The 24732-nt window shown below is 35.3% G+C and overlaps 1 protein-coding gene, 1 long non-coding RNA gene and 1 pseudogene across 2 annotated transcripts in view; 2 read left to right on the forward strand and 1 right to left on the reverse strand.

The window, feature by feature from the left end:
- LOC141424190 (uncharacterized) overlaps window positions 1-24732 on the forward strand; it is a 401269-nt gene that overhangs the window by 18338 nt on the left and 358199 nt on the right. The window lies entirely within an intron of this gene.
- Slc30a5 (solute carrier family 30 member 5) overlaps window positions 116-24732 on the reverse strand; it is a 30459-nt gene continuing 5842 nt past the window's right edge. Inside the window, exons 4-16 of the mRNA XM_020162667.2 lie at window positions 22940-23025; window positions 19283-19370; window positions 16840-16927; window positions 15543-15619; window positions 14863-15033; window positions 14074-14362; window positions 13679-13887; window positions 12926-13083; window positions 11149-11278; window positions 7438-7639; window positions 5964-6190; window positions 2475-2603; window positions 116-1804 (exon numbers count right to left, since the gene is read on the reverse strand). Coding sequence (XP_020018256.1) covers window positions 1634-1804; window positions 2475-2603; window positions 5964-6190; window positions 7438-7639; window positions 11149-11278; window positions 12926-13083; window positions 13679-13887; window positions 14074-14362; window positions 14863-15033; window positions 15543-15619; window positions 16840-16927; window positions 19283-19370; window positions 22940-23025 — 2025 coding nt within the window. The 3' untranslated portion in view covers window positions 116-1633. The remainder of the gene's footprint in view (window positions 1805-2474; window positions 2604-5963; window positions 6191-7437; window positions 7640-11148; window positions 11279-12925; window positions 13084-13678; window positions 13888-14073; window positions 14363-14862; window positions 15034-15542; window positions 15620-16839; window positions 16928-19282; window positions 19371-22939; window positions 23026-24732) is intronic.
- On the forward strand, window positions 13409-13509 carry LOC141424446 (U6 spliceosomal RNA; annotated as a pseudogene).

Genomic DNA, 24732 nt, shown 5'->3' on the forward strand with positions numbered 1-24732 from the left:
TCTCCTGCATAACTAGGATTACAGGTGTGAGCCTGTACTCTGTGTGGTACTGGGGATTGAACATGTGAGGTAAGTGCTTTACCTCTTGCACTACATCCCCAACCCTACATTTTTTTAATGCATAAAAATTGTATTGAAACATTTTCCCACCATTCAAAAATTTTAATATGTACTGAAGATTCTGGATCAAAAAAATGTGCAAAGACAAGGAATCCCAAAGTAACTTACAACAAATTTCTAAAACCCCTCACATATTAAAATTGGTAAGACAAAAATATGATTTACAGTATATGTTTACCATTATGGTATAGTAAGAAAATAGTGCCCATACTAAATTCATTCTACTTATCAAAATTTGTACTGTAAGAATGAAAATACTCAGATGTTTATAAATAGACTTATATTCAAAAGCTTCTTTTGGACAACATTCTTTGGTGTTCATAAAACTGCATGTTATTATATATCTATCATAAAGTCTTTTCAAACTACACATCAAGTCAAAATTGGAAATGAAAATATAAATTAGATATCATTAAGGAAAGTAATTACAGGGCATTTTGATTTGATTTCATGGTAATCACATGATTATGGACATGTTTTACTTAAACCTTGACACAACCATTTTTAATAAATCTTATAATATCTACATTTTCTAGAAATTAGAAAAAAGTTACATTCATAGGCAGAGAAATTCAACTCTGATTGGCAGCTATTTATGAGTTTCTTGATTGGCTGTTCCACATCAGGATTGCTTGGATACCAGCTGGAGAAACAGCTTGGAATGCCAGATGCGTAATAGGAAATGGAATAGTCTACTTGGCTGGTACTCAGGGCCCCGCACTTGGAAAGCAGGCACTTTCCCACTTGAGCCACTCCGCCACTTGGGATATTCTACTTTGCAGGAAAAGAATATGTGATACCTGGACACAACTTAGGATAAGTTCTTTATCCTAATAAATTATTCATTTGCAAATATTACCAAAAGTAAAAAAAAATTTTATTTTACAGAGTGGTTTTGTAATACATCAAAAACTGCAATGTTATAGTTCCCTATTTTCACTGTTTATCTCAAATCAGTGGTTGAAGTTTCTTCTAAATAATTTAGTTTACATTTAAAGTGGCAATACAGATTTTTATTTAATGGACTTAAATTATAATTAGAAATCAGTTTTATATACAGAGAATCCATAAATATAGAACTTTTATTCCTATTTATCCTTAGGCTATGCAAAAAAATTGACTAAAAACTTTTCATTGGTTCTTTGTAATAAACATGTAAATACATATTTACAATGGAGATGCTTTCTGATAGAAAGTAAATGCACAGAAGTGATTTTGGTCTTCGTGAGAATCCGTCATTATGTATCCATTTTTGAAGATGATGTGATACATCATGTTCACTTAATTTTAAGATTCCTTTCATACACATAATTCAAATAGAGCAATTATTCTTCATGTACAACTAATGATTCATTCTGTACTTAGATTTTAAGAGAGACTCCTTGATCCTATAATAAGGAGTTTTAAAAGGTTTTGTACAACTATATGCAATTTTTGTCCTTTTGACAGTATTATTAACACTGTGTCATTCAATCTTCATTGCTCACACCCCAGCGATAATTCCTGCGTTATCTCACATGATGTAAGTACCATCTTTGCAGTATTTCATGGACTCCATTTGTTTTGTCATGGCCAGAACATCATGAAATCCAGTACTCAGCCCAGACATATGTTGAAAGTATGCCTCTTTTTCCACTTGAATTGTTAAATTGTTTACTCCAGCATCTTTAAGTATTCCTGTAACCTGTTAAGAATATCCAGACATTTTAAAGAATTTAGAGTAATGCATTTAGTACATATCTTTAATTAATATCCCATTTTTATAGTTACAGATAGACTAACCCTTAGAATAATGTTTATTATAGGGCCAGGCTCCTGTGGCTCATGCCTGTAATCTTAGCTACTTAGGAGACAATGATCAGGAGGATCACAGTTTGAAGCCAATCCTGGGCAAATAGTATGAGAGACCTTATCTCAAAAAAACCCATAACAAAAACAGGGCTGGCAGAGTGCCCCTGTAGTAGAGCATCTGCCTAGCAACTGTGTGTCTGAGTTCAAACGCCAATGTGGATTTTTTTTTTTTTTTTTTTTTTTGTGGTACTGGGGCTTGAACTCAGGGCCTCACACTTGGTAGGCAGGCACTCTACCACTTGAGCCACTCCTCCAGCCCCAACTTATTTCTTGATAATCTACTAGGAACACAGATACATAATAAAGGAATTTGTTTTACATTAACCTAAGCCTGTCCTCTAAATACTAAAATTTGGAAATAAAACAAATAATAGATGTAAAAAATAAGTTGCATTACATTTGGACTGCTGAAAGAATTGGAATTTTTAAAGAGTAAATACTAGTGAGCCATTAATGATGTGTGCAATTTTATGTATGAATTATCTTAAACAAAAGGTTATTACCTGCTGTACTATTCTTTGTTCTAGCACATCAGATGTCACTTGTATATGAATTGTTCCAGCCACAATACTGGCAGAATGACGCCAAAAATGAGGATCTCGATATGATATTAGTCCTTCAATTTTCTGTATCTGTGAAATAAAGAGATGACATTAATGGTCTTAAAGACTGATTTATTTAACACAACGGGGACATTTTCTGCTAGAAAATAAACATACATATTCCTTGGTTTAACAACCATTATTAAGCTAATTTAAAAAAAAGATAAGGAGAGGCTAGAGGAAGGAATGAGAGGGACAGCTAGCCTGAAGAAAAGGTATCTTATACTGAAATAATACACACTTTGCCTATAAACATTACCTGTACATGTTTAATGAACTACCTGGTTTTCTTTATACTGCTACATACACATACACACGTTACTTGTTATACAGAGATAACACAAAAGATTCTCAAACTGGGTGTGGTGACATATACCTATAATCCCAGCACTTGGAAGACTGAGGCAGAAGATTGTGAGTTCAAGGCCAGTCTGAGTTACAAAGCAAGAACTCCATCTCAAAAAGAAAGAAAAAAGAAAAAAAAGACATCCTTAGTGTTTAATAGGGGACTGGTTAAAAAAAACCTGACTACCCAAACAATTTGTGGGTAGTACACTATCATTAAAACTATATTAGAATTTTTTTTTATTCTAATTCAGCCAGGGATTAACCCAGGGCTCATGATGTTAGGCAGGTACTCTATTACTGTTCCCTAGCCCAGAACAGGTTTTCAATATGATACAACTGAGTGGGAAAAATTTTTACAGAACATACAAAACTGGTTTTTATCATTTTTACTTACAAAAAAGTATTTTTTAAATAGAAAAACAACTTGTAAAGTATTTCTTCCTATGTAGTAAAATTACATGTGATTCCCCTCAACCACTATTTTGTACTTTTCTATATTTTGATGTTTTCTATAATTCACATATATATTATTATTTTTGGAATTAAAAATTACTTTTAAGGGCTAGCAGAGTGGCTCAAGCAGTAGGAACACCTGCCTAGCAAGCATGAGGCCCTGAGTTCAAACCCCAATACTGAAAAAAAAAAAAAAAAAAAAAAAGGTGCATCTAGTATTCACTATAAGAAGATGAGAAAAATTAATCTTACATGTGAAGAGTAGGTTGAGCGTAGTGGTGCATACTATAATTCTAGCATTCAGGAGGCTGAGTCCAGAGGATTGTGAATTCAAGGCCAATCAGGGCTGCATAGCAACACCCTGTCTCACACCTGTAATCCTAGTTACACCATCAATTTATTTATTTTTACTTATTTATTTATTTATTTATTGTACTGCAGTTTAGAACTCTGGGCTTCATGCTTGCTAGCAGGCACTCTACCACTTGAGCCATTCTGCCAGCCAAATCCTAGCTATTTGGGAAGCTGAGACCAGGAGTGTGGTTTGAGTCCAGCCAGGGCAAAGAGTTCACGAGACCCAATCTACAAAATAATCAGAGCAAAATGGACTGGAGGCATGGCTCAAGTGGTACAGAGCCTGCTTTATAAGTATCAAGCCCTGAGTCCAAACCCCACACCTAACCCCTTCCCCCCCGCCCAAAAAAAAAAGATGGTCTCAAAAAGCCAAACCAAACCAAGCTGGGGGTGGGGGGGATATAAGCAATAGTTTAGGCAGGGCATTGTGGTTCATACCTGCAATCCCTGTACTGGGGAGACTGAGGTGGGAGGATCTAGAGTTTAACTAGTCACAATGCCAGTACTGGGGGTATAGCTCAGTGGCATATTTAAGACCTTGGGTTTGATCTCCAGTGTGCACTCGAACAAACACACATGCGTGGCTAACTTTTCCTTTATTTTTACAAAAAATTATTTTTAAAGGTCTTAATTGGCTTTAAGTTCAATTCTAGAAAGCACTCCATTTCATATACACTTATACACTTTATGGGCAACATTCCATTTCATATATATATTTTTTTGTGGCACTGGGACTTGAACTCAGAGCCTACACGTTTAGCCACTACACCAGCCCTTTTTTGTGATAAGTATTTTCAAGATAGGGTCTCAAGAACTACTTGCTCAGACTGTCTTTGAAGTGCGATCGATCCTCCTGATCTCTGCCTCTTAAGTAGCTAGGGTTACAGGCGTGAACCTCTCACTGGCTCCTGGCTCCTGGTTCCATTTCACATTCTTGATACCAACTTTCCATCAGCAGATCCCAATTACTTTAGTATGAAATGGCAAAACACAAAGTGAAAAAAAATTCTATTTTGTATTTGTTTTTAGGCTGGAGGTGTGACTCAAGCAGTAGAGCACCTGCTGTGCAAGCATGAAACCCTGAGTTTAAACCCCAGTCCCATCTCAACAAACAAACAACAAAAAAACTCTAAAGGGAGTGTATTTTTTTTTCCTCTAGAATTGCTTATTTATATTTTTAATGCATTTTTCTGCAAGACTGTCTTCTTTTTTCTTTTTTTCCACTCTCCTTTCCTCTTTCTTTCTTGAGACAGGGTCTCACTATGTTGCAGAGTCTGGCCTCAAATTTGAGATCCTCTTCCTCTGCCTCTTGAATGCCACCACACCTGGCTGTCTTTTTCTTGATTTAAAGAATTATGGATAGTAAAGTTTTGCCTGTTTACATGTGCTACAAATGTTTCCTTCTGGTCTGCCTTTTGTATTACATATTTGTTACTGGAATCTTTTACTCACTGGAAATTTTCAATTGGTTAAATCTGTAAATTTTTTTCTTCCTTTTTGACTTCTGGTCTCACTTCGAGATTATTAAAAGGCCTTCTCCACCTAATATATTAATATATATTATATATATTATACTGCATATATATAATATACATAGTATATATTTTATAACTTTTTATCATTTATATACATAACCTCTTGGAAATATTCTTTTATAAAGCATAGTATGGAGATAGTGCTTTCCCCCCCCCCCCCAAAGTAGAAATGTAGTCAGTGCAAAGCTGGTTGATTAGGTCAAGTCTTTCTCCCCGATGACCTTACATTCCATCTTTGCTATATAATGAATCCCATAAATTCCTTTTGGTCTGTTTCTGGACAAACTATTGTAGTTAAAAATTTGTATTTTTGTGCAACAACCAAACTGTTAGTTTTGTGTGTTAATTCTGTAATGTTATAATCATAAAACAGAATCTTACTGATTACTTCATCTATAAATTTATGCCTTCTTATTTGTTCTCAAGCACTAACTCTTTCAATAAGTGCGATATAATACTTAATTATCTATCCCCCAAAAGAAAAACAAAACAAAATCCCATTGACAGCAACTGGATTAAGATTAAAGTCAACATCTTCATAATATAGTCTTCCCATCCAAGAAAATGTCTTTTTATTTATTCAGTTCCTGTTTTATGTTCCTTAAGTAAACTGTACTTTCTTCATTCATATTTTGCACATTTCTTGTTAACTTTTTAACATTTTAAAGGGAAAGAGTAGTGAAGAAATTATATACAGTACCTTTTCTAAAGCAATATGCAGTTCTTTTTCATATTCTGGTGGTAGTCTGAGAAGCAGAACTTGGCAGGCATCTTTAATTAGTGGGACAACACTGAGAAATATTAATACAGCAATAAAAAGGGAACAGAGGGGATCAGCAATGAACCATCCAAACTGGTCTATAAGAATTGTGGATACAATCACACCAATACTGCCAAGTGTATCTGCCAAAACATGTAGAAATACACCTACAAATAAAATATACAAAAATATAAAAAAAAAATTAAGGTGCTTCTAACCTCAGTTCTTTTATTAATTCTACCATATTGCTGGGCACCATGTGCTGTGCTAGTGGCTGGCACTTCAAAATGACTAAAACATGGTCATTGTCCTCAAGGAATTTAATATTAAAGTACAGCAGCAATATGGATATGGGTGATTACAACATAGTGTCGTAAGTTCTAAGATGGTATACTCTGTTTGGGAAGGCTTCCTAGAAATCACAGTTTGAACCAAGTTTTGACACTGTCCAAATTACTTAAATGAAACTGTCATTAGGCAAAAAAAAAAAAAACCTCTCTAATTATAATAATAAATTTAAGAATGGCCAATCATGAACAAATGCCTTTTTGTGTGTGTGTGCTGCTGGTTATCAAACCCAGGGCCCTGTACATGGCTAGCCAAGTGCATACCACTGGGCTATATCTCCAGCCCCTTCATTTCTATTTTTTTAGAAATTTACTTATTGTGGTAAGAACACTTAATGTGAGGTCTATCCTATTAGCCAATTTTTTTTTCCTTTGGTGGGACTGGGGTTTGAACTCAGGGCTTTGCACTTGCAAAGCAGTCACCCTGCTGCTTGAGCCACACCTTCAGTCCATTTTGCTCTGGTTATTTTGGAGATGGGGGTCTCTCAAACTATTTGCTTCGGCTAGCCTTGAACCTTGATCCTCAAATCTCAGCCTCCCAAGTAGCTAGGATTACAGGTGTGTCATTGGTGCCCAGCCTATTAACCAACTTTTATTCAGCAGATCTCTAAAACTTACTAATCTTGCTTAACTGAAACTTTATGCCTATTACTACCATTCCATTTTTTATTCTGTGAATTTCATCACGTATAAATGAAATCATGCAGTAATCATCTTTCTGTGACTATTATCATTAACGCTCTCAGGTTCATCCACGTTGTTGCATAGTATAGAACTTCTTTTTCTTTTTTCCCGGTGCTAGGGATTCAACTCAGGGCCTTGTGAATGCCAGGCAAGAGCTCTATCTCTCAGCTACATCTCTAGATGTCTTCTTTTAAAAAAATTTTTATCAATACAAGTATTTATTATTATTTTTTACAGCATATAACTTCATACCTTTTTTAAGTAACATATTGCTTTTTAAAAAAGTCAATTGTAATACAGAAGACCAATACTTAATAAAAATAGACAAGAGTATCAGTTCAGAACACAGTTGAAAGGTAAGAGAGTAGTTCACAAGGACTCACCCCTCATATTAGCATTCATGCCTCCACCTGAGGATCCGTGGCTGTGACCGTGCCCGTGGTCACTGTGTCCATGCATGTGGTGGGAATGGCCGTGATCAGATGAGTGACAGCTTCCTTGAGAAGCTCCATGGCTATGGCTATGGGCATGGCTAAAGGCACAGATACCAATAAGGTTTACTATCAGCCCTCCAACTGAAACTGGCTAGCAAAAGGGAGAAAAGAAAACCTTTAAATTTTTAATTTTTAAAATAAACTTATTTAAAAGTTATTACATATCTATATACTTTTTTCTGTGATAGTTTTGAAAATATTCACAGCAAAACTTCACTAAGTTCCAGAAGTAAATCTAAAATGTTAAAAACGCAAATTTTAGAATATTTTGGAAGGATAATTTTAACTTTCAAATAAAAAATAAAACTGATAAGTAGAAGGACTTGCATTTACTTTAAGTGATAAATAATGACATGTCCTTGGTTCACGACATGTATAAATAAATGGCAAAAGTTTTATTTTATTTAAATAGTTTGAAAGTATACTGCTTACTAGGGCAAGTATATACTATACTTGAAATCTTGTGTGTATTACTAGGTAAATTAACAGTTTGTATGACAGTGATTATAATTTATTAACTGGTGGATTCCAAATAAACAGTCTTGTTGTGCATTTACATTTTCCAAAGTAAAAACGGTACAATAAGCTGGGTGCTGGTGGCTCATGCCTGTAATCCTGGCTACTCAGGAGGCAGAAATCAGGAGTGTAGAGGTTCAAAGTCAGCCCAGGCAAACAGTATGAGAGACCCTAACTCGAGAAGACCCATCACAAAAAAAAGGACTGGTGGAGTGGTTCAAGGTGTAGGTCCTGAGTTGTAGGTCCTGAGTTCAAGCCCCAGTACAGCAAAAAAAAAAAAAAAAAATTACAATGATAAAGCAAATCTCTCAATTTTTTAAAACAAAGTAATGAAATTATCTTAAAAAAAAAAAAGGGCTGGCAGGCTGGTGCAAGTGGTAGAGCAACTGCCTAGCAAGCATAGGCCCTGAGTTCAAACCATGGTATCGCCAAAAAGCCCCCAAAAAACATCAGTTGCCAGGCACCAGTGGCTCACGCCTGTAATCCTAGCTACTCAGGAGGCAGAGATCAGGAGGATCATAGTTCGAAGCCAGCCTGGACAGACAGTTTGTGAGACCCTATCTTGAAAAAACCCAACATGGAAAAGGGCTGGTGGCATAGCTCAAGGTGTAGGCCTTGAGTTCAAACCACAGTACCCCCCAAAAACATTATCTTGATCTAATGGTGCCACAAAAATTTCCAGAAGAAGCTAGGTGTGGTGGCATACACTTGTAATTTCAGCACTCTGGAGGCTGAGGCAGAAGGATTGCGAGTTAGAGGCCAGCCTGGGCTACATATCAAGGTTCTATCTCAAAAAACCCAAAAACAATAAGATTCAGCTGTGGGTCAAGTGGTAGAGTGTCACCTAGCAAGCTTGAGGCCCTGAGTTCAGTCCCTAGTACCACAAAAAAACAAAAACAAAACAAGTCTGCAAAGTATAAACAAAGTTACTTACACTTGATTATTCGCTCTTACAAAATGTTTTGAATAGTAACTCAGGGTGTTATTTAATTTAAATACACACACACACATTTTTCCTTCAGGAAAATCCATTTGTTTTATAAAAGAAAAACAGTTAGCTTTTTACAAGCTTGGATGTTAAACAGTTCAAAGGAGCTGGATGCTGGTGGCTCATGCCTGAAATCCTAGCTACTCAGGAGGCAGAGATCAGGAGGATCTTGGTTTGAAGAAAGCCCAGGCAAATAATTTGTGAGACTCTACCTTGAAAAAACCCATCACAAAAAAGGGCTGGTGGAGTGGCTCAAGGTGTAGGCCCTGAGCTCAAACCCCAGTGCTGCCAAAAAGAGTTCAAATAAAACCAAATACTTCTTACAGAAATCCCATCATCTCATAAGTGTTTTCTCTTCTACTGCATAGGAAGTCCCCTATAATTCTACCCTTAAGAGTTTGTTGCTTCTAAGAGAATAGAGTATCAAGCCATGTCTCTAGCTCTTTTTGCTTTAGGTTATTTTGCAGATGGGTCTCACGCTTTCTGTCTAGGGTGTATAGCTGGGGTCATAGGCATGCACCACTATGCCCAATTCCCGCCTTCCAAGTAGTTGGGGTTACAAAAGTGAGTCACCATGCTTAGCCTCAATGATATACTTCTATATACTTGGGTGACTGTTTCTTTATATATTTAGCTTTTTTTTTGGACTGGGTATTGAACTTAGAACCTTATGTATTCTAGGTCTGTGCTCTACCATTGAGTTATACCCCTATTGTTCCTATATGATAAATACTAGAGGTCAAAGGATTTGAACATTAAAAATCCCAATACATACTTCTAAATTGTACTCCAAAAATGTTTTACTAATATATGCTTCTACAAACAAGATGCAGAACTGCTTTAATTGATTTTTTTTTTTTTTTGGCAATATTAGAGTTTGAACTCAGGGCCTTGTGTTTATTAAGCAGCCACTCTACCACTTGAGCCACTCTTCCAACCCCCAGAACTGCTTTAATCATCTGACAACTAACTGGAAATATTCCTACTATAAGCCAGGTGCTAGAATTAAAGACAATATGGTTTAGGTCCTGAAGACACATCTTAATTGTGGAAGAATGACTAATTAAACAACTACAATTCATATTGCTGAATGGAGAATGCATAAGATACAGTGGGAATACTGAGAGGTGGACTCTAACACACTAAGGATGGAAAAGGAGAAGGACTAAGGGAAAGTATCCCAGCAGAGCAGACATATAAGCAGAATCTTGGGGGAGGCTCAAGGGTAGAAGTGAAAGAAGGGTATGTCAACTACAAGAGAGCACATGTGAAGGTTTGAAGGCATAGGGAGAACATTAAAAGTTACCACAGTAGTGATATAATCTATAGAGTAAAACCTTTAAAATTTACATTTTTTCCCCTGATTTTTATCTTGAATATTGTGCAAATTTCCTTAGGCATTTAAAAACACATCTTGAAACAAAAACATTTGCTGAGTTTAAGAAACCTGTATGTTTTTACAGGTCTAATATTCTGACTATAAAAATGTGTGGGTGTGGCTAATGTAGAGTGCCTGCCTGGCAGTGTGAGGCCAAGTTCAAACCCCAATATCACACCAAAGAAAAAAAAATAAAAAAGAAAGAAAAAGGATTAATTTCTAAGAGTCAGCAGTATAAATTTAAGTACTCTTTCTTTATACTCAGAGGATATGTTTAAAGACCCACAGTGGTTGCCTTAAACTGTGGATAGTACCAAACCCTATATATACTATGTTTCTCCTACACATATACAGCTCTGATAAAGCTGTAAAATTTAATTCATAAATTGGGTACAGTAAGAGATTAACAACAATAACTAGTAACAAAATAGAATAATTACAACAGTGTAAAATAAAAAAAGTTACCTAAATTTTTGAAATATTAAGTATCTACTGAATTTTCCACTTAATATTTTCAGATCACAATTAACTACAGGTAACCAAAATTACAGAAAGTGAAGCCATAGATAAAAGGGGACCATGTAGCAAGAAAGGAAGTTATTTGATCTAAATAAAAGAAAACAAGTTCTTTCTAGAACTACAAATAGTTAACCCCTACCTAGCACAGAAAAACTGTAAATATGAGTAGACATGCAAATAGGAAAAGAAAAAGACTTACTGTTAACATGTTTGTGTCTAATTCTGGAGGATCAATCAATCTAGCCACTGACTCCATAAATACAAAAAAAGCAATTACTATTAGGAAGAGTCCATTAATAAATCCAGAGAGAATTTCTATTCGGCCATACCTAAAAAACATCGTATTTTTTTTAGAAAAGGAAAATGACAAGCATTTTAAAAGTATAAACAATTATTTTATTTTCACAATGAACATACACAATTCTTATGTCAACTAAAAAATCAAAACCAAAAGTTTAATATATATATATATATATATATATATATATATATATATATATACTTGTAATAAAATTATTTATAAAAATAATCACTTCCAAGAGAAATGAGTATTTCACCTTTTGCTTTTTATATCTCCTAGTTTTAAAATCTCACAAAGAACCTGTTTTATTTCTGGAAATTGAAAAAATTTCTAAAAAGAGATAAAAAGAGCTGGGTACCAGTGGCTAATGCTATCCTAGCTCCTTGGGAGGTTGAGATCAGCAGGACTGCAGTAGGAGGCCAGCCTGGGCAAATAGTTTGTGAGAAACCACACTAAAATAGCTAGAGTAAAATGGACTGGAGGTGTGGCTCAAGTAGTAAGTGACTGCTTTGCAAGTATGGATCCCTGGGTTCAAAATCCAGTCCCACCAAAAAAAAAAAAAAAAAAAAAGATAAAAAGAACCAAATATCAAATTCTACTATTAAACTAATACTTGTTAAACCTTTACCTATTAAACTAATACTTGTTAAACCTTTACCATAAGCCACAGAAATGCTTTTATTTTATATGTGAGGAAACAAATGCAGATTTTTGAAGTACTAAATAAATAACAATTGGAATTTAAAAGGTTTAAAATATCACATTAGTACTGTAAAAGCCTTTCATATATATATGTTGAAATTATATATATCCAAGTCCTTCTTTTAGTGTCCCTCTTATAAAAAGTCTTCTCTAATATCTTAGCAATAAGTTATTTCTCTCTTCTTTAAGCCCTTGATGCCCTTTGTTGTCATGGCACACAGACTCTGCTTTGTACCAAAATTATTTGTATTTTTGGTTCATCTACCTTTCAACATATAAACAGGTGAGTGTCAGAGCTGAATTTATTAATTTAGACTAGGTCTTACCAAAATACTCTGCACAAAAGGGATCCTGGTATTTATTAAATTATTTGCTTAATGAAAGGAGGTTTTCATACAAAGCCTCTTCAAATTTTTGAATACTCTTTTTTTAAAAGTTCTGGGGATTGAACCCAGGACTTTGACTGAGTATGCCAGGCAAGGGCTCCACCACTTGAGTTACATCCCCAGACCTTTTGTTTTTGAGACAGGGTCTTGCTAACTTTGCCAGGGCTGCCTTTGAACTGAAGAATTCATTATCCCCCTGCCTCTGCCCCCTGGGTAGATGGGATTACAGGAATGTACCACCAACTGGCTTGAATAATTTTTTTAGTGACAAAGATGTCAATGACCATACATATTCCATTGCTTCAAAGAAACACACTAGGCAAAGATCTGAACATTGTAACTGATTGTTTCCCCCCCTCTCTGCCTAGACAGAGGATTTGTCAGGGAATACAATCTTGACCTCATCAGTATTTACAAATGCTAAGTTCATATACCCTTATTAACTTCAAACTAAAGAAAATGAAGATCAGATAATTATCTGTATTAAAAGTAGTGTACTACTTTTAAAACTGCATCCTTTTCCCTAAGATGGAATTTGCTGTTAAGATTTTTTTCACTATACTATGTTACCTTGATAGTATACTTACCCATAGGAGAAAATCCGAGTTGCTTTCCATCGACTCATCAGGGCAGCAAAAAGTCCCATGACTAAAGCAGAGCAGTCAAATAGCATATGAAATCCATCTGAGATCAGACCCAGACTATTGGTCAACACACCATAGAATAATTCCACAAAGGTAAAAAGCTAAAAAAAAGTTTAAAAATATGGGAGGAGTATGTTAGGAAATACGCTTCAACGAAGATTTATCAGAATTTAATCATGAGAATTTTAACTTTCAATTATCCAAACCTTCTTTGAAGATGTGCTTAGCTTACACTCTTTCTCTTTAACTGCCACTTATACTAGAAACCTCATTTCATAAACCATAAAAGACTAAGCTAATTCAGATATATCCATCTTATAAATTATTTAAAAAGAGATAACTTTACTTATATGTCTATAAAAGCCAAAAACCAAGGCTCTAATGTTAGCAATCAATGGTCTATATGACATTCTTTGAGAAGATAAAACTTTTTATCAGTGTTCACATTCAGTGGAATGATACAGAGAAGATTAGCATAGCTCCTGAGCAACGATAACACATAAATCTGTGAAGTGTTCCATATTAAAAAAACAAAAAAACTTTTATCAATTTGAAATAACACACTAAATCAACATTTCCACAATGCTTCAAAATTGCTTGCTTAGTAATATAAATATGATCAGAAATTGGGAAGTACCAAAATTATACATTCTGTCAAAATTAAAAACAGAGATGCTACTAACATAAAATTCTTACCAGATTCAAGCACAAGAAGTAAAAGATTTGCCTAGAGTCACTCTCCTCAAGAATTTGTTTTAGTGATTCCTTAATAAACCTAGGAATCGATTGAGAACTATGCTGAAAAGCATCACCCATGAAGTTATAAAGAGGTGTTCCTTCAGGAGAATATCCAATAAGGGTACCTTTCTGTCCTCTCTTAGAGGGAGAAGATAAGATGCTGGCAGCTACAAAGAGAAAAAACAGAATATTACAAAAGTTTTAAAAGTTTAAGCTACCAAAAAACCAGCAGGGTAACTGTCAGCAAGCACTGAAATGCAAGCACCGAACACTTTGCAAAAGTTAAGTAAATGACTTGAACATCTGAATCCAAAGGTAAACTGGTGAAAAGAAAAGGAAAACAAAATGCTTACACAAAATGAAGAATACAGCGCTCACTACCACTCCTCCAGATAGGACATGTTCAGTGCTCTCCTGGTGTGCTGCTCTGTTCATAGCCCGAAGCTGGTCTGTTATTGGATGTGTCCAAAAATTTCCAAAAAGGAGAGCACTAATAAAAATGGGAAAGGATCCATAGCAGGCACATTTGGAAACTTCCATTTTGACTGAACAAATGGAATCCACATAGAAATCCAGGATCATGACAAAAAAGACAACCGTTGTGAAAGGCATAATGAGAGAAAACCAAGACTCAACTTTACTCTAGAAATTAAAAAAAAAAAATCAATATTAAAGGGCATAAAGTTCACATTTCACAAAATGTTTTGTTAATACTTTTATGAATTAGCAACTACTCTCATGATTCAGTATGATTCCTAAAATGTCAACATATAAGAGCTTTAAGATGCTGGCATATTTTTCCAGTATTCTCTATTCTCCATTGTATTAAAAAAAAGTATTATTGCTTAATAATTTTATTAATACTAGGTAACCCATAATCCTCAAGCCTAAATCTGATTGTTATTTCTTCAACTGATTCTTTTAGGCCACAGGAATGTGAAGGATATGCTGAAAATAATAGTATTTGACTTCTGTTTTTATAAACAATAAAATTAACTCAAATTTTTTAAACTACAAAGTAAGAGCCAGGATAATTTAAGCCACTTTCAACTTCAAATTAAAGTAAAATACAATGTATTTGACTAAAATTTCTAAGTAATAGCAATTCATTTTATTTATTCCCAGCAAATTCTTGCTGTTACCTCAGTCGTCACAGAAAGAACAATGACCCATGGGCACAGGAGAAGCACAGAAACAAGCTGGGATAAAGCTTGAAGACGTTTGGCTCCACCAACATCTATAGAAAGCTTTCGGGAAGCTGTATGAAAACCGACTTTACAACATAAAGCCAGTACCAGTAGCAGTACTCCACCCTAGGAGTAAAATTAATTAAGACTTATTAGAAACACATACCCTTCCATAGTCAATCCTTAAATATGTATTTGAAGAAATGTAACTAGGATTTTCTTCCATATCCTCACTTACTTAACTACTTAAATGGCAGGCAATATTGTAAATTACTGTTAACTTTTTTTGTTCTTTTGCAGTGCTGGGATTTAACCCAGGGACTTGTGCATACTAGGCAAGGACTCTATCACTGAGCCATATACCATAAGTTATTATTATTTGTTTTTTGAGACAGGGTCTCCCTATGTAGCCCAGGCTGGCTTCAAAGAAATGCTTGGGATTACAGGCATATGTCACTACATCCAGTTTAAATGAACTTTTTTTTTGGCAGCACTGGGGTTTGAACTCAGGGCCTCATGCTTGCTAGGGAGGTGCTCTTATCACTTAAGCCAGTCCTAAATGCACTTTTAAATTTATAGTTGCTGTGACTTTTCAAAATCTTTTGATCATATTAAAAACAAATAAATGAACATACCTTGTGATCTGCCACACCTAAGAAGGCAATAGCTGTGTAGAGCATGTGAGTTAGAGCACTGTCATGATGTCCTTCAGCTAAAGGAGTTGTAGAGTAAAGGAAAAAATTCCAAATATTAACTCTTTAAAACCTGGAGTCCTCTTTAAATTTTAGCTACCTAATTTTGGTTTGAACACGGACTAGCCTCAGTGCTCTGAACTGACTACCATCAATAACATGGTTCTCTTAAAAACAAAACAATCTAAACTTTAATTCTGGGAAATAACTTATAAATCAGAATGGTTTGTAATTCTTTCTTTTTTCTTTTCTTTTTTTTTGTGAGATAGAGGTCTCCCTCTATTTATATAGCCCACGCTGGTCTTGAACTCAAGATCCTCCTGCCTCAGTCTTCCGATTAGATGTGTGTCACCCCATCTACTACCCCACTCAGGTCTTCTGTTTCTTTTGTTGTCTCCAAAACAATTAGGATAGTGCTTAAGATATAGCAGGCTACATTTTAGTGCTTAACATTCAAAAGACACGTGCATATGCATTGTAAGTAGGTCAAAGGGACAAGAGCAAAGAATCTCCTTGCACTACTCCTATCCAATGGAACTAGGTTACACTTTTATATTGACTTGTAAAATCAGCCTTGAATCTGTCTTTTAAGTCACTGACCACACAGGCCCCAGCAAAGGAAATAGCAAGCAAAAGGGTGTGTGTGGGGGGAAACAGAGGAGTACCACAAACAACCTGGAGCTTTTTCAAAGTCCCTCTCCTCTCTCATTGTAACGAAGTAAATTATTTTTAGTTTACTAATAAGCCTAGGGCATAAGGATCAATTACCACAAGAACCAAAAGCTGTGCTTTGAATACTGCTGAACAGAGTGGGCAAAGGTAAGCAGAAAGGAGATAAGGGAGGTCTGTACAGCAAAATGAATAGATGTATTTAACTGGACAAGCTGGGTTTATATGTAAGAGTGGGGGCTAAGCTGGTAAAAGTAATTTAGAGTAAGAGAGTGAAAACCAAGATAAAGGAATTTGAATGTTTTTGTTTATTTAGCACTAGGATATTCTAAGATGTTCTTTACATGTCCTCAAATTTTGAAAATTTAGGGCACTGTAGAAAATACTGAGATCCTATTTAACTTAGAATGAATTTTTCCATTACTTGAATATATCAATTTAGGATGCCTACATTAACCTATGTAAGTCTTATTCATGATTAATGAGTTTAATTCATTTACCTCTTCTTTTGCCATTCTGCCAGTCTTCTATTTTTCTATAAGACTTTAATAACTCTACTGCAAAAGGATACGATGTTCAGCCATTTTAGCCATGAGATCATCATTGTCGAAAAGCAATAAACAAATCACAGCAATAATAAAAAAAGCAGCCCCCCTTGTCTGAAATAAAGAAAAAATACAAAAGACAGCTTTTTCAAGAGTAAATTCTTAGTACAGTAACCACAAAAATGCTAAGGAAAAACATTAAAAAAAAGTAAACATTTAAAGAAAACATTATCTGACATTAAAACCCCTATGTAAGTTTATAGTATTAAAGAAAACATTATCTGACATTAAAACCCCTATATAAGTTTATAGTATTAACAGTGAGATATAAAAGTAAAGCAATCTAACAAATTCTGTAGAATATTTTAAGGGCATTTAAAACAATAACACTGACGACTTCAATTATCTTCTTTTAACATGACTAGGCATGTTAATATGGATAAACTTAATGTTGACAGAACTAACCTTCTTAAATGTTACTTTATTTCCAGTTAAAAAGCCCCAAGTAGCTCAGGGCTAATCAGGAGAGAACTATTATACTCTATAACATGCAAGGATAAAGACTATTATAGTTAGTATTCCTCTAAGGAAGAAGAATCAAGAAGCCACATGACCAAAATTAGCAAAGTCATTCCTAAGATCTAATAAAGGTATAAAGCACTTAAAAAACTGATGAACTTTTTATGTTCTCGTTCCAGGGGGAAGGATTTGGACAAAAGAAAATTATAGTGTAGGTAAATATTTCAGAATGTTAAGATACAATTTTAAATTTCTTAAATTTTCATTAAGTCAGGATAAAAACAACATCAAAAACACTCAAATACAGACAACATAATTTTTTTCAACAAAAAGAGCAACTTAGAACTTTGTAGTATATCAGAGAGTCCTGGACGGATGATTGGGCTCATAACAGACACTAATGAGAGGACATCCAAGACCCACACTCTCACTTCTAATTATTAGTGCAGCCAAATGCTCATTTGTAGTCTTTCTTTTGTTGGTGTGTTTAGAGACAGGTTTTCACTATACAGCCCAGGCTAGCCTCAAACTCATGATCCTCCCATTTCAGCCTCCAGAGTGCTGAGATTACAGGTATGAGCCAGTACACCCGATATCTTATTTCTTTTATGATGAGTTGTCTTTCCTATCCTTTGCTAAATTCTGTTGAGGAACTTAAATATTTTTCTTAACTGATATGTTTTTTTTTAAAGAAATGTAAAACTTTTATTTGGGGTAATTGTTTTTTTCTTTTTTTCTGTTGCTTTTATACTCAGAAAGTTTTTCTCTGCCTATAAATTATCTTATACTTTAAAATTACTTTAGTTTTGAATTATCATACATTAATGAGATTCCACTGTGATAATTCTATATATGTGTACAGTATACCTTGAATAAGTTCATCCCCTCCATTACATTTCCATCTATACTTTTTTTTTTAGACAGGGTCTTGCTACATAGTCCAGGCTGGCCCTAAACTTGTGATCCTCTTGGTTCAGCCTCCTAAGAGCTGACATTACAAGTGTGTACCACCTTGCCTGACTATGTTTTTAAACCCACAGAATTATTTAATCCACTTGAAATTTATTTTGGAGTACCCCTCAAGTGAGAGGGCAGGATGACATAGTGGCCTATGCTTTCATACTAATGACTAAGGTGGAAACCATTAGGCTGGGCATTTTCTTAACGCTGTTCTACTTGGCATGTTACTTTGTTCACTTCATTATTTTAATCATCTCCTGCTAGTATTGAGCTAGTACGTCCCTTTCAGAACAGAAACTATTGTATATTGGATTTAATTTCTTCTTTTCCTATGTCTAGGACAATGCACCGTACACTGGAAAATTTTAATTTGATAAAACAGAAAGAGTATAACCCTAAGTTTGGAACTGTAGATTGGTAACTCATTGCCCAAAAGAAGGTAATACTTGAATTACTTAAGATGAACAGGAATGTCTAGTTAGCAGAATGTTGGATAAATGTTCATCAGACTAAATATAACACGTTTATAGATATTTGCCAAAAATGATTCACAGGGCTTAAGAACGAGGTGGGAGAGGGGTATGAACACAACATAAAAGAGACTCTGTGGTTATGTGTCAGTTCCTTATCATGGTTATGCACTCATTTAAAACTGGTAAAATCTGAATAAGGTCTATGGATTATATCAATGTCAGTATTCTGGTTTTGATAGTATACTCTGTTGGGTAAGAAGTCACCTTTGGGGGAAGCTAAATGAAAGGTATATGTCTCTACTATTTTCACAACTTCCTAAGATTCTACAATCATTTCAAAATAAGAAGTAAAAGAAAAATGTTTTTTGTGAGAAAAATGTAAGACTAGCAATGAAAAGCTCCTGCATTCTTATAAGTGGTAAAAATAATAAATAAATAAATAAATAAATAAATATTTGGATAACATTTTACACCAATACTTTCAGTTTCCAAGTAACTGATAATGGGAAAATTCTACCTTTGCTGGTCCTCCTCCAGAACTAGTGAACAAAACACTGAGTAGTGAAATGACAACAATATCACTGTGTTCAAACAGCAGCAAAGTCCTATGAAAACAAAGCATTCGTGAGCTGCATCTCATCTTTATCAGGAAACATGAATTCAACGAGAGCAAGAGAAAATATAATAAACATCTCCCTTGATTTCATAAAACATTATGAGAAAAACAAATAGGTATAATTGCTTTAGAAAATGTTTTTGATATTATTTAGCTTAGAAAGGTTGAGGCTACAAACATTTAACAATACCACTTTCAGGACTGTATCATACAGATTTCTTGTATGTGAGAATTAGGAAATAATGAAAAGGTTGCTTATATCAGCATTGCTCCCAGTAGTCCAAAACTGGAAACAACTTATATATCCACTAATAAGAGAATGAATGACATAGAGTATTTCCACTCAATGGACCAATACACAGCAGTAAGAATGAATGAAATCTCATGAATATATGAAAAAATACTAAAAAAAATACTTTTGGTAGGTTGTTCAGGCTAGCCTTGAACTCTTTTTTTTTTTTTTTGATGGCACTGGGGCTTGAACTCAGGGCCTTACCCTTGGCAGGCAGGTGCTCTATTATTTGAGCCACTCCACTAGCCTGGCCTTGAACTCTTAGGCTTAACCAATCCTCCTACCTCAGCGTTTAGAGTAGCTGACACTGCAGTCATGTGTCACAATTCCCAGCTCCAAAACAGATACTTTATTTTTGTATTTATTTTGTTTTTGGCAGTACTAAGAGTTTGAGCTCAGGGCCTCATGTAAGGCAGGCACTTTACCACTTGAGTCACACCCTCAGCCCTTGAAATGGACACTTTAAAAGGTGAATTTTAAGATATGTGTATTAGGGCTGGACATGTGGCTCAAGTGGTAGAGCACCTGCCCGAGTTCAACCACCCCCCCCACAAAAAAAAGCTTTAAGAACAACTAACTATATACTATATATTCCATGCATCAAATGTACAAATCTCCAACATAACATTGAATGGAAAAAAGCATGTTACAGAAAAATACATACAATTTAATTCCACTTATATAAAGTAAAAACCTTGCAAAGTTAAACACTAAAAGAAAAACAAGAAAAGGAAAGATGTGGTGATGCTATAAAGAAATCCATGGGAATGAAAAACAAAACTTAAAATGCTAGTTATATTTAAGGCAGGGATAGGAGGAACAATCAGGAGAGGCACACAGGACTTCAAGGGATTGGTACGGTTTTATTCTGGAGGCTGAGTGCTGCATACATGGTCATTTTATTATTTGTTTTTTATTTGTTTGGTTTTGCTTATTTTTAGACAGGATCTCACTTTGTATCCAGTCTGGCCTCGAATTTGAGATTACAGATCTGCACCACCATGCCTGGCTTCATTTTTTGCTTTTTAAACATAATCCATACTTACTGTTTTTTATATATAAAATATTTATTAAAAAAAGTTATCACACTGGCAGAATATCTCAAGTGGTAGAGCACCTACCTTGCAAGTGTGAGGCCCTGAGTTCAAACTCCAGTACTGCCAAAAAAAAAAAAAAAAAAAAAAAGACCACCACTACCACCAACAAAAAAACATTATCACTAACCAAAAAGAGGCTTATGGGACCTAAATAGTAACAGATCTTCAGCTACTTCGTAAATAAATTTTAATTTGTCCTCTTTATCTATAGGGAGGGGTGAGGATAGGTAAGACACCTAAAAAACTAGCTAGCATTTGTTGCCCTTAACGCAGAGAAACTAAAGCAGATACCTTAAAGCAACTGAGGCCAATAGGAAAAGGGGAACAGGTACTAGAGAAAAGGTGAGATCAAAAAAGAATTAACCTAGAAGGTAACACCCACGCACAGGAAATCAATGTGAGTCAATGCCCTGTATAGCTATCCTTATCTCAACCAGCAAAACCCCTTGTTCCTTCCTATTATTGCTTATACTCTCTCTACAACAAAATTAGAAATAAGGGCAAAATAGTTTCTGCTGGGTATTGGGGGGGGGGAGAAGGAGGGGGCGGAGTGGGTGGTAAGGGAGGGGGTGGGGGCAGGGGGGAGAAATGAACCAAGCCTTGTATGCACATATGAATAATAAAAGAATAAATGAAAAAAAATAAAATAAAATAAAAATCTGTAATAGAGCAAGCACACTGATGATAATTTTAGTTCTACTAATATTTGGTAGGCAGATGCTCTCCCACTTGAGCCACTCTCCCAGCCCAGTTCTACTAATATTTGGAAGACCATAATTTAAGAAAATAGTATCAACATAGTAATACTAACCTAAAATAAGATAGACTATGAAACACCGAAGGACTCTTTCTAATACAGAAACTGTATGATGGCTTTAGCAAAAGAGTGAGGGGGAGGGCTGGTGCTGTGGTTCAAGTGTGAGAGTGCCCACCTAGCAAGCACAAGGCTCTGGGTTCAAACTTCAATACTGCCAAAAAAAAAAAAAAAAACAAAACGTGAGCGGGACAATGGTGGTGGTGCTAAGGGACAGGGATTAGGTAACTAAATAATTTAACTATTTTCCCCCTATCCTAACACAGAAATAGTGATTTAGTTACTAAAACTTAAATTTCATGAATAAGAAATTTAAAACATTGCATATTGTAAGTAAGAGTCTCACTCTCCCCTCCAAAACTTATACAGACTTTGGTCTCTTCCTCATTGGTTGATTTTTTTTTTTTTTTCTGTTATGGAGGTTTGAACTCAGGGGCTACCCCTTTAGCCACTCCACCAGTCCCGCCCCCCCCACCTTTTTTTTGGTGATGAGTTTTTTTTTGAGATAGGGTTTAGAAAACAATTTGTCCAAGGCTGGCTTTGAACTGTGATCCTCCTGATCTCTACCTCCTGAGTACCTAGGATTACAGGTGTGAGCCACTGGTGCCTATCTGATTTTTTTTTTTTTTGGTGTGTTGAGGGTTTGAACTCAGAGCTTCAAACTTGCAAAGCAGGCACTCTTTCACATGAGCCATGCCTCTATTTCATTTTGCTCCTGTTATTTTGCAGATAGGGTCTCATGAACTATCTGCCTGAGCTGCCCTGGAACTTCGATCTTCCTGACCTCAGCCTCCCAGGTAGTTAAGAATTACAGTCATGACTCATGGCGCCCAACTCTTACTGATTTTATTTACCACTTTGGACTTTTTTTTTTTTTTTTTTGGCACTACTGGAGTTTGAACTCTGGGCCTACACCTTGAGCTACTCCACTAGCACTTTTTGTGATGTTTTCTCAAGATAGGGTCTCATGAACTATTTTCCCGGGCTGGCTTTGAACTGTGATCCTCCTGATCTGCCTCCTGAGTAGCCACCAGTGCCTGGCCCTTTTAGCTTTTGAATCAGTTGGTATCACTAACAGTGATAAAAAAGCCACTTATTATAAAAATTTTCTGAAATTCTATGGATTCTAACCAGTAAAATATCTATGATAGATTATGAACAAATACATTAATGGTATTCACCAAATAACTAGTCCTCAAACCAAACCAGTTCTCTTTCTTGGTTGAAATCTACCCAAAAGTATAGACGTGATAGATAAGTTTGTATAAATAAATATTTCACATAAAATACAGAAGAATAAAATATTCGAAATGAAGAAATCTAGACAAACATTCAAAAAATGCATTTTTATTTACCTTAGTGGTCCACAAAGAGTAAGGCCAAAAAACCACAAAAGTGAAATGATACAGCCAGCTACTGCATGTTTAAATATTTTGATCCACTATAAGTAGAAACAAAATGTAAAATTACAAACATATATTCTTTGCTAAGTATTTCAAACTTAAATAACACACATAGGGAAAGATAACAATGATAATAAACATTTTAAAGGCTAAATAATTACCTATTTTAAAATTATTAGAAAATGCTAAGATCCCTTGACTAACTTTATATTTGCAAGACAGTACTGTTTCCCATTATCTATATTATCTGTTGTAAGATCTTGAAATCTTTTCCCACAGAGTATAATTTTCTGCTTTCTCAGTATTTCACTAATTTTCTATGAATACTTAATGATTTAGTCTTTCAATTATTCTTTTTTTTTTTTGGTGGGACTGGGGTTTGAATTCAAGGTTTTGTGCTTGCAAAGCAGGGGCTCTATTACTTGAGACATACCTCCAGTCCATTTTCCCTTGGTTGTTTTGGAGATGGAGGTCTCATGAGCTATTTGCCTAGGGTGGCCTTGAACTATGATCCTCCAGACCGCAGCCTCCCAAGTAGCTAGGATTATAGTTGTGAGCCACCAGTGCCTGGCCAGAGTGTTTCAATTCTTTTTCACCAGGAAAAGATGGGGTTAAAATATTAGAAAATGTTCTAAAGCAGAAGTACTTAAATCTGCCATTCTAATAAAAAATCATGGTACAAGATTGTAATTTGTGGCACAAAGCGAACATGCTTTGTTGCAGTGGAGTGTAATTCCTGTTCAAAGAGATGCATAGAGGGCTATGCAGAAAGAGGGACATTTCTGGCATAAAGCTGCCTAAAGAGAATCATAATTGGAATATTGTACCCTAATAGGTATTGCATACTTACTATATACCAGGTACTATCCTGCAACCTTTACGTGTATAAATTCATTTATTCATCACAGCTTCATTTAAGAAGATACTACTATTTTTATTTTACTGATGAGGCAAGAGAAATAAGTAACCTGTCCAAAGTCAGGGTTATTAAGTAGGATAGACAGACATGAGTACATCTGATTCTAGGGTACTCATTCCCAAGCCCTGTACTTTAGCAGCCTTTCACTGACATTTTAGGCCCTTGGTTGTAATGTATCTCCGTATCTGTTGTGTATCTTTCTGAATGAGGAGGCTGTATTAAGGAAAACAATTACATAATTACATACATGCTTTGAAAATTTTCTATCTTCTCAGATTCCATGGGTTAAGAAAAACAGGGTTTTCTTAACCCTCTTTTTCATTATTATTATTATTATTGGTGGTACTGGGGTTTGAACTCAGGGCTTCATGCTTGCAAGGCAGGCAATCTATGACTTGAGTCATGCCTCCAGCCCTTTTCTGCATTTTTTAAAAAAAATTTTTAAATTTTTTTTCAGAACTGGGGTTTGAAGTCAGGGCCTCTACTAAGGCATTCCACCAGCCCTTTTTTTGTGATGGGGTTTTTTTCAAGATAGGGTCTCCTGGAACTATTTACCTAGGTTGGCTTCGAACAGAGCTCCTCCGGATCTCTGCCTTCTGAATGGCTAGTATTACAGATGTAAATCACTGGCATCCTGCCTCTTCTGGATTTTTAACAAGTCTGTAATCTTGGGATTTTTTTGTTTGTTTCCACAAGTTTTTTTTTTTTTCCAGTACTGGGGCTTGAACTCAGGGCCTCATGCTTGGCAGGCACTCTACCACTTGAGCCACTCCGCCAGTCTGGGATCTTTTTTTTTTTGGGGGGGGGAGGAGTGGCTGGGGGAGGT

The sequence above is a fragment of the Castor canadensis genome, chromosome 6 (genome assembly GCF_047511655.1).
Source record: "Castor canadensis chromosome 6, mCasCan1.hap1v2, whole genome shotgun sequence".
NCBI lineage: Eukaryota > Metazoa > Chordata > Mammalia > Rodentia > Castoridae > Castor > Castor canadensis.